The sequence below is a fragment of the Gavialis gangeticus genome, unplaced genomic scaffold, assembly GCF_001723915.1.
Source record: "Gavialis gangeticus isolate Ggan-Ray unplaced genomic scaffold, GavGan_comp1, whole genome shotgun sequence".
In the NCBI taxonomy this organism is placed as follows: domain Eukaryota; kingdom Metazoa; phylum Chordata; order Crocodylia; family Gavialidae; genus Gavialis; species Gavialis gangeticus.
In genome coordinates, this window is record NW_017728994.1 from 5,704,130 (window position 1) to 5,714,595 (window position 10,466).

At 40.2% G+C, this 10,466-nt stretch overlaps 1 protein-coding gene across 1 annotated transcript in view; it reads left to right on the forward strand.

The window, feature by feature from the left end:
• The window catches only part of OPN4 (opsin 4), a 66,355-nt gene extending 56,653 nt beyond the window's left edge, over positions 1-9,702 (forward strand). Inside the window, 4 exon segments of the mRNA XM_019502092.1 lie at positions 3,774-3,938; positions 8,208-8,284; positions 8,287-8,314; positions 9,477-9,702. Of these exon segments, the coding sequence (XP_019357637.1) occupies positions 3,774-3,938; positions 8,208-8,284; positions 8,287-8,314; positions 9,477-9,702 (496 nt within the window).
• Positions 9,703-10,466: the final 764 nt, after the last annotated feature.

Sequence of the window (10,466 nt, forward strand, 5' to 3'; positions counted from 1 at the left end):
GACTGGGGCCAGCTGCCCGAGTGTGCACTGCTCCATTTTTGCTTTTTTTTTATAAGTGCCAGGAGGCTGGGGCTAGGCAGAGCAGCCGTGGGGGTTTCTCTTGCAGCTTCCCCAACCTAGGGAGAGGCAGGCAGAACCAGGGGAGCCGTGGGAGAACATGCAGCCACCCAGCTGATTGCCTCTTCCCAGCTGATCCAAATCTCTGAATCTCGCTGAATTGATTTGGAGGCTTTGAATTCAATTTGGACCTTTTAATGGGTCTCCTGATTCAATTTGGATTCGGAGATTTGGCCACCAAATCAGGCCAAATCTCCTCTGAATCGAACTGGCGACAGAAGCTTCATACAGCCCTACTGTGCATGATATACCGTGGTCATCCATTCATCTACTTCAACAGAGTTTAACTTTCTTCCACTGAGGTCATAGTGGTACCTCCAGTTTCACTGTCACTATATGTAGACTCAGTTGCACTATTTATTAGTTCCATTTCAGAATCAGATTGAGGCAAATCTGATTCACAGCTACTTGAACAACATTCTCTTTCACTAAAAGATGGGTTTTACCAATGAGACTACGGGCAAGGGCAACTTATCATCACACTGCATCTTCTTCACTAATGTTGCTTCTGACTGATTCTCCAGAAGCAAGAGATTTTGAGAAATAGAAACAAGCTTAGCGGTGTGTTCATTTGTTAGTCTATTCTTTTTTGTCTTGATTAAGCTGAAAGCCTTCCAGCTCAGTTCACAAGAAGCTGCTGTTGGTGGAATGCTCAGGATTCTTAGAGCAATCCTGGACAACAGTCAGGTGTTACAGTATTCCTTCCACCATGTGAGAGGAGACATTCTCTGCTGCCCGCCCAAAGATGTCTTTGCTTCAAAGTTTTTTTGGTGCGGTACTCAGCAATGTCTGTCGTCACAGCTATTTTGTCTATGTTGGGGACATTCTTAAGTACTTCCATAATTGTATCAAAAGCAATAGATAATTCATCTTTTGATAAATGTTCTCCTCTGTGTTGAGGATCCAAAAGATTTGCTGCCAGATGAACTGGATGACAGCAAAATTCAGATCTCTTAGTAAACATTTGTTTTACTTCTTTTTGGGATAGAGGTGACGGCAGGAAAAGCTCAATTAGATTTTTCATTCAGTTGTCTGAATATCTCTGAAATATTTGAAAGGCTTGGTGCATCTCCTTCAAGTTTCTTAATAGCCATTGTAACTGGTAGTAGCAAATTGAATGCTCCTTGAACTCGAACCCAGAACACATCGTTGTTGAGAATCTGCTTCTGAAAGATCATGGGAATTATCTGGGATACTGTCTTCTATTGAAGCACTCTACAAACAGTTCTTTGTGTGCAGCAAACTGTGTAAACACTTTGTAACTGAGCCCCATCTAGTTTCTCCTGGCAATAAAAGTGCACTTTCCTTCCCCTGCTTCTCTTTCTGTAATTTCTTCAAAGTCTGATTAGCAACATAATGATTGTTGAATACCTTCACAATCACTTTGCAGTTTACCAATATTGCCTTCATTGTATTCACACTTACTTTGTACTTTGCTGGAAGATTCAACCCATGAGCAAGACAGCCAGATATTGTTAAATGAAGATACTTTGCCTTTAATATTTGCCACGCAGCTTGCATGCTACTTGCATTATCAGTTACAAGGGCTTGTACCCTGGAGGGACCTGCACTTTCAATCTCTTCACTCAGTAATTCTGCTATGTATTCACCTGTATGACAAGATGATGTGGTAGTGATTGCTTTCAAGAATACTGGTTCATGTGTTGCTAACATGATGTTCAATACAGAATTTCCTTGTATATCAGTCCATCCACCTGACATCAGAGTTAGTGATTCTGCTTGACCAATGTTTTGAATAACTATTGTTTGAACTCTACCATACTCTCTATCTAAGAGAGAATGTGATAAACGATAATGTGATGGTAACTTATATGATGGGCAAATAGTTCATAATGTTCCTTCCAGTATTGATTTTCAGTTATGGAAAGAGGTGTACCACTTGCAAATATAGCTCAAGCTAATGTCTCATCTGCTTTTTCATGATCTTCTTTTGACATTTTGTCCACAAAGCTTAATAAAAAGCTTGACTGTCTTGAACAGATACTCATGGTGGATCACATATCTGGTGACAATGATCTTGAAAGTGAGGACCCTGCTTCTTCTTCCCCCAAACCTGGCAGCTCAACATTTTCATTTTCCATTTTTTCCAATCTGCTATTTCACTTGAGCTACCAAGTTCTTGCAACAAGGGGAGAAAGGTTTTTATTTTAGCCTATTCTAGTCTGGCCTTATCCATCAGAAGGAGAAGCAGCAGGCAGCTTGCTTCCTGCCTCCCTGCCAGAAAAAATACTCTGCTGCTCAGTTGCTCTGGCACAGCAGAGCCAAAAGGAAGTATAGTCTGGCCTCTGCCATCAGCCAGAGGACACGGCTCACTCTGCTGGGCTGAAATAGTTAACTATTTTTCTACTGTGTAATTAAAAAGTATATATTGTTAAGCCCAAGCCACTTTGGGTGCTTAGTGCAAGCAGAAAAGTAGGATACAAATATTTTAAATAAATAAATAATAGTCCAGAGTTGTATTAACAACTTTTAAAATTATAATGTTTTAAAACAACATAGATGCTAGTCTATACTGTGTGTTGTTTAACATATTCATTTGTTTACTTGCACAGGGTTCCTGAAGTAGACTTTATTCAGATGATTTTGTTCTACTGCTTGGTTGTAATAGCTTTCTGTATATGGCTTGTATTCTTTCAGGACAGTTTCTACGTGTTATAAATGTTTCTTCATTCTCATTGTGTTGTTAGCATACTCCTGGGCACAATATTTACATCTACCAACTTTCTTCCTTCTTTCAGTGGCTTGCACTTCACTATAATGATGCCCCACACTAGTTTTTTTTCTGATTAGGCATTATGATGACTACTTCAAACGAAAAGTACTAAAAAACTAACAGATTTTATGCAAATACTTCCAGCTTTCCCAACTCAAGGACAGAAATGAGACACTGCTTGTGCATTTGCTGAACTGAAAGTGAAACAAAAATTAATCACAGTTTTAGTTTTGGTTTTGCTTTTGCTTCTGCTTCCAGTCTGAGATGAAATAAGAATTTTAGCTTTGGTTTTTATTTGACCTGCACAGCCAATTAGGTGAAACTCATAACTTGATTTTTGGTTTGGATTATTATGTGAGTGTATTTACCCTCCTGTTTAAAAATCAATAAAACATATATGTACTTTCTCACACACTTCCTAGGGATAATCACCTGAAAAACAATTACAACTTTGAAACTGCCAAGCTTACCTAATATTGTATTGGCATCCATTCATTGTTACTAATGAATTTTATGAAACAATGAATATTTAGAAATGGAAAATTGCACACAGAAAAATAAGGCACTGGAAAATTTTCCAGACATGTTTCCACCCCACATCTCTGATTTACCCTAACGGACAATGTATAGATTAATAAAGGTATCTGAATAATCAAGAGCCTTATTCTGGAAAGATATCGTTAACACTGGACTCTGTCTTGCTCATGCTGAAGTCAAAGGGAATCTTGCCATTGATTAGCATGAGCAGGACAGAGCCTCAATTTCAGAGCAGTTGTACAAAATGGCATATGGTCTGGGGGTCATTTTAGCATTACCTGGTTAGGGGCCAGTCTGTCCCATTTTGTGAAGGCATTTATTTAATCCTCCTCTCCCAAGAGTTTTTGTTGTTGTGCCTGTTGTAATAATGCTTTTTTTCCCCCAGGATGTTTCAGACCATTGGGTCTGATGGTGATAATAAAGAATCCCAGAGGCAATATCAGAGGATGAAGAATGAATGGTAGATGGCCAAAGTTGTCTCGATTGTCATCTTGCTTTACGTCATTTCCTGGTCACCATATTCTGTTGTAGCTCTGGTGGCTTTTGCTGGGTAATTCTAAATATGTCAGCCAGAAAAAATTCAGTGAAACCAGAAGGTGTGAAACTGTAAGAGAAGCAAATGGTGAAAGTCAAAGTAGCTGTCATCTCTCATGCTTGAAGTTAATGACAAATGTTCACACATTCGGGGGGGGGGGATGTGACAAATGCAGATATGCTAACTGCATTTTTTCTCACAATTTGATTTTTTTAAAACAAGAAACCTAGTTATTGGCAATACATGAAATCATGCTAATGAATTTTAAGATTCAGATTCCCTATGCAAGCGTACTTGAACATATCCATATGGTTACTTGGGGCTGAAAAGGTATACTGTGGTACCAGTTCTTCTCTCATGCTCAGTTTCATACTAGTGTAAATCCATTGGTTTAGATGGAATTACTTCTGATTTATAACAGTAGAAGTGAAATCAAAATCAGGCTGTCTGTGTTTAAGTTTCTTGATTCAAGTCTTTTAGTGATGCACATAAAGGTAATAATGAGTACTGGAATTTTAAATATAAACAATATTGCACTTCTTCCACCTATTTATCTATCAGCATTTGATATTCTATGTTTCAGACTAAAGGCATAATAAGTAAATACCTATTGGTATTCAACCTAGTTATGAGTATGCGATCAAGCGTTAGGAGTCTTAGGTTCTATCTTGCTGCTGTTTCTGATTTAATATGTGATAATCACTAAGTCATTTAACCTTACTTTTGTCTCACCTTGCCCATTTCTAAAATAGATATAACAAAGTTATCTACATCCAGGAAGGCTTAGATTGTTTTTATTTGTAAAGCAAACTAAAATCCTTATGTGAAAAACTCTACTGAAATGCTTCTATATATCTGAAAAATAAGGAAGAGGTTATTACAAGCTCTAAGAAAGCAACTAACTGGAAGCGCTCTAAAACCTTTCCCTTAGAAAGGAACAAGCTGGCTGACAGAAGGTGTTCATTTTCTCTAACAAGGGGGTCGATCAGATAAGAATTTAAATCCTCTCCACAAAGGAAGCAGATTCTCCTCTTAATCATTTAATGTTCCGTGATGATTTTAGTAAAGTCAGGCTGGTGCAACCTTGTCTTCCTTCACACAGGGCATGTCTATACATGCAATTAATGTGCAGCAATAAACTCTGGCGCATATTGCACCAGAACTTATTGCTCCCAGGCATCATGTATATTCATGCACAGCACATTCATATGACCACAGTACATTCATATGAGTCAGAGGAATCCTACCTGGCAGGCAGCCCAGGAGGTCAACCTGCCAGCCTGGGGCTCCTCTGACCCAGCTCAACATGCTGTGGAAGAGCTGGCTGGAGCATGGGGCTTGCTGCTAGGCACCCTCATGCCCCAGCCAACTCTGCCAGCATCTACATATGTGGTGATGCAGAGTAAAAAATGCTGCCATAGGACAGTACTTGTGTTTACAAATGCTAATCTATGGAGGAGTTAATTAGTTTACTCCATCCTAAAAGCACTGCATATGTAGACACTGAGACATTTACTATGGGGCTAATTAAGCAACTTGTGTAAACATCTCATGTAGACATGCCCCCAGAGACCAAAGTGGACTGGATATTTAGGGTAGAAAATCAAGGTAGACAAAGGAAGATAGAAGATGCCTCTATGAAAGTCAAGGAGATGTCTTGAAAAACTAAGTGGTAAAACCAAGTAGCATGGGGCCAGAGGCTGGATAGAACTGTGCGATTCAAAATTGTCCTTAGGAACCACAAGTACTTGCTAGACTTCACTCTTACACTATACCTTATAATGATAAGCTCTCAAAAATAGGGCAAGGCCTAATTTATAAGCCTCTAGAAGTTGACATGTGAATATTTACAAATCCTGCTTATGAAGAAATCTGGAAAGAAAAGTGACTTTGTCTTTTCCTATGTGTTTTTTTTCTAATTTTGAGCTGTGCCTTTTTGATTCTTATGGAACCTACTGTGCCTTTAAAAAGATAAACAGACTAAGTCCTGAGGTTCAGAACATACCACTGTCTAACTAGATACATTGTCTCCTAATCTATGCCATGTGGGGAAAGTGTTGGAATCTGAGGCCAGAGAGCCTGAAAGACCAACAAAATGTGCAACAGGGAAGAGTAACTACTAATCTCTCTTTGGTTGGGGAAGATTAAGTTGACACAATACATGCTCAGTGATGATGTTGCCCTACAGCCACCATAAATGGAAGACTTATGTCATCATTTGGCTCATTAACTACACTTTTCACCAAAACATTGACAACCTCCTCCTGCCTTTCCCCAATAAATAGGTTTCTAGGAGCTTAAAATGTGAGGCAACTTTTCAGCCCAACCAGATGATTTTGCATCACCCATAACAATGTTCTCCAAATATTTCCAGGGAATTTATCCTCTAGACCAAGGCTGTTTAACTTCTGAGCAGCCAGAGGCACCAGCTGCATGGGCTACACATCCCCTGTGGCCTGGACTCCTTCCTTAATGCACTATACGTGCGTCCCCACTGCACTGTGAAGCTCTACATGGGTGTCCTATTCATCCCAAAACACAGCCTTCCTGGGCCATACGGGCTACCCCACCCTGTTCCCAGGGGTAGAAGCAGGCAGCAAAAGTTGAATTGGGGAGAGGGGGGAAGATGGGGAGCACAGAGACCCCAGCAGCAGCAACAAGGATTGAGGGAGCAGTACCTGAATCAGGAGCCTGGGAGCCATGAATTCATCTTGTGGGCTGCACATTGCTCATGGGCTGCAAGTTGGATAGCCCTGCTCCAAACTAATGATATCGGGGTAGAGTTGGGAGCTATGTCTCAAAAGGAGGATAAGGGTGAACTGGTGAGCAGGATACTGTGAACTGAAAACTGCTAAAGAGAAGTCTTGGGTTAGTTTTGAGAAAGAATGTTTGTGGTCATCCATGAAGCAATTCATGAAGAAACCCCACTGATATCTTCAAGGGGCCTGTTCCCATTTGGTCAGAGACCATAAACTTTGTTTGATAAATGTAACAGAAAGTTCCACTAAAAGGGATGATGAGCTCTCACCTTATCCTATTTCTGCTTGGTGCAGTATCACGTTAGGCCACTACATAATATCACAGGAAACTTTCCATGGAACAGAAGGGGCATTTTGTGCTGCCATAACAACAAAGAAAGTCAGTGCATGAGGGAGGTGGGAGGAAGGGTTATAGACCTAAGCACCTGAGAGCAAGAAATAGGTTAATGAGGGCTAGATAAAATTGGAAGCATTGCACTGGGGCTGATAGTAGCTGTTATGGATAATAGCTAATAATATCTCTTTCAGCAAGGGGAATTATGTCTGAGGAAAGGATGTTATCTTTGGGAAAAGAGGTTCTTATTAGAAAGCCTAAGGGTTCAAACAGAAGTGCAGCTCCCCACTGTAACCGAGACCATTTTGCAGGAAGTATTCTGAATGACAGTGTTACCCCAGACCAAACAGCAGTTCATTGTTGGGTTCACAGGGAAGGGGAATCTAGCTGCTAGCCTGCAGCTGGTTTCCCCTAGCAACAGGCCCCCCTGCCTTCCAACCTGTCCCTTTTTCAGAATGGGAGGAGTGAAAGGGAGAAGAGGGATCTCATTCTAGTGGTTCCCAGGCAGCACTGGAGGGTAGGGTGGGTGCATTGGAGCCCTGCCACCTCAGCAGGAGCCTTCCCCTATCCTCCAGTGGGGGCTGAAAAAACCTCAGACAAATTCCTCTGCTCCCTTTCCCCCATTCCCATTCTAAAAACAGCTCGAGGCTGGGAGACAGCATAGACACAAGTTACAGAAGCTCTGTTTTGAAACATCTTCATCCAACACCTCATGCAATAAGGATTCACACTTTTGCCCAATCTACCATTTAAGTGGTCTGTAACTGTGCTTGTGTTTAGTCATGGCAATAAACTACTTTCTATGGCCAGATCAGGCAAAAACTGTCACTTCTGTCTGTGCCCTGAGGGGCAATTTAGAATTCCTCCTGCCTATTCAGAAAAGGGAGTTCCTAGTCAATAAAAAAAACCTGATGGTAGCTTGGTTGATGGAAGTGGGATTTATGATTTTAGAGCTATAAGTCTGGGCTGAACTTGTGTTCAGAGAGATAAAACGAGTCTGAGAGAGATAAAGCCAATCCTTACAAGGACAGAATGGAACCTTTCCCACTGGTAGGTTAACCCTACCTCCTCCCCATCTTACTGTACATTCCTCTCTTGGGTGGCAGCCATGTAGTACAGTCCCTGAACATGTACCAAATTGTGCCCAACAGTGCAAAATAAGCTACTAAAAATTAATTTGCATTACTCTATATATTCCCATGTCCTGACACCCTACATGAACTCCATACCAGCTGTGATTGCCAAAGCTTCTGCCATTCACAATCCCATCATTATGCCATTACTCATCTCAAATTCAGGTAAGCGGCTCTTTTCAGATAGAATTAATATAGCAAAGAAAACCAGATGCTAACTATTTTCCTGATAAAACTTTCATAGATTCATTGAAATGCTTTTGCTTGCTAGCGCATGAATTCTGCTTCACCTGCTCATATTACCACTGCAAAAGTGCATAAAGCCAAAAAGAAAAGAAAAAAAGAGAAAGAAATCCTGTTCTGAATGCCTTATAAATGTCAGTGGAGTTTGTACTCAGAACAGATTACTGTGCAGATGGGAGCTAGAGACATTGAGAGGTGGGGAACGATCTGTATTCATTGATCACAGATAAAAAGTAGAGACCTTTCCCAGCTAAAACCAAGTTGTATGGTGTTTTGCTTTGAAATATCTCCTTGGGAGATGAATACATTTGTCAGTGTTCCAAAGAGTACAGTTTCTTAAATTAATCAGGCCAGTGAGAACTGTAGTTTGGTAAATGAGTCCATTTCTTTCCTGTGTTTAGGGTCTACCCTTCACTCTTCAGGCTTTCACAGTTCAGGTGCCAAGTAACTATTTCTCATTAGCTAGAACATCCAGGGTCAGTCCTAGGGCAAGCGTAGGGAAAGGCCACACAATATTGCTTCACCTCTCCTGAAAACCTTTTTGGGTTGTGGGGTGGCATCTAATGCAGAAAACGGATCCTAGGCATCACATAGGAGGAATGGTTTACTGTACAATGTATGACAGTACTATGCAAATAGATACCCAGGAGGAAACCAGCTGCTTATGAAAAGATTAAAATAATTAATTACATAGTTCTCCTGTAAGGTTCTGTTTAACTGGCTAGAAATTTAATTTTTGTTCCAATTTTAAACTTTAAGCAGATAAAACATTTTAATAGCTACTTTCAGTAGAAAAATGACATTTTAATGTTCTTATCTGCCAAGCAATGTCAATACTAAACCCAGACTCAGCAGAACACTATAAATCACTCATATTTTATTTCTTTAAAACAGTTTTACAGGGCAATTGTGCAAAAGAGAGCAGAGATCTGGGAAACATTGTCCCTTATGCCCAGTAATTTTTAATCTCTGCAGTATGTGTCTGAACTTCTCAATAAATACACTATTGATGGTGAGCAGATTTTTATGCTGGCAGTTTTATTTAGGCAGAGAGAACTGATTGGTTCTATTTCTTATTTACTAGAATGGCCATTGCAAAATACATTCCATGCCTTGGATCCATCCTGAGAGCATCTTGAAAAGACTCCAAGTCTTACAGCAGCTATCCTTCTACCAGATGAGCCACTGTTGCCAGTCGGTGTTCTGATATAAATGGGTTGCAGAAAGAAAAAAAACACCCGTCCTCTCTCTCAGACACTAAATCAGTAAGGAAAGTCCATGAGAGGTGTGTGGTTTTAAGTGCAGAGTAATTAATTTTCCTGTAGAATCATAGGATTAGAAGGGGCTCAAGGGTTATCTAGTCCAGCCACAGATGCAACACTTGTTGTGCCTAGACGTCTGTCTAGGATGATTTACCTAGCTTCTTGAAAGCCTACAAAGAACAAGATTCCAGAACTTCCCTTCTCCCTACCATATTTACAGTTAGGATTTTTTTTCCTCCTGAGATTTAACTGAAAACTGCCTTGCTGTAGCTTAAACCCATTGTCTCTCGTTTTACCCTCTATAATAAGGAGGAACAATTGTACTTTTTCTTCCTTATATAGGATATTTGAAGCCTGTTGTCATTTCCCCCTTTTTTCCTCCAAGTAACATACCTAGCTCTTTCAACCTTGTACAGCTTATGGCCCAGCCCCTTTATCATTGTTAACATTTGCCTCTGGATCTTGTCCAGATTTTTTTTACAACCTCTATAAAATTTAGTGTCCCAGACTGGGCACAGTAGTCCACCTGAGGCCTATGCTGAGTAGAATGGTACTGTCAGTTCTCACATCTTGCATACCATTCAACCCAAAACTGCATTTCTTTTTCTTACAATGTCATTACATTATTACTGATTCATGTTGAACATATGATCTTTTATATCCCCAGGATCCTTCTTAGTGCTATAGTGAGCTAGTTATTGCTGCTCTGTATTAGATCATTTGTTTTTTTCTTTCCTCAGTGTATTACCTTACATCTGCCTTTGTTGAATTTCATTTTGTTGTTTAAGCCCAGGGCTGCCCAATTAGCAAGC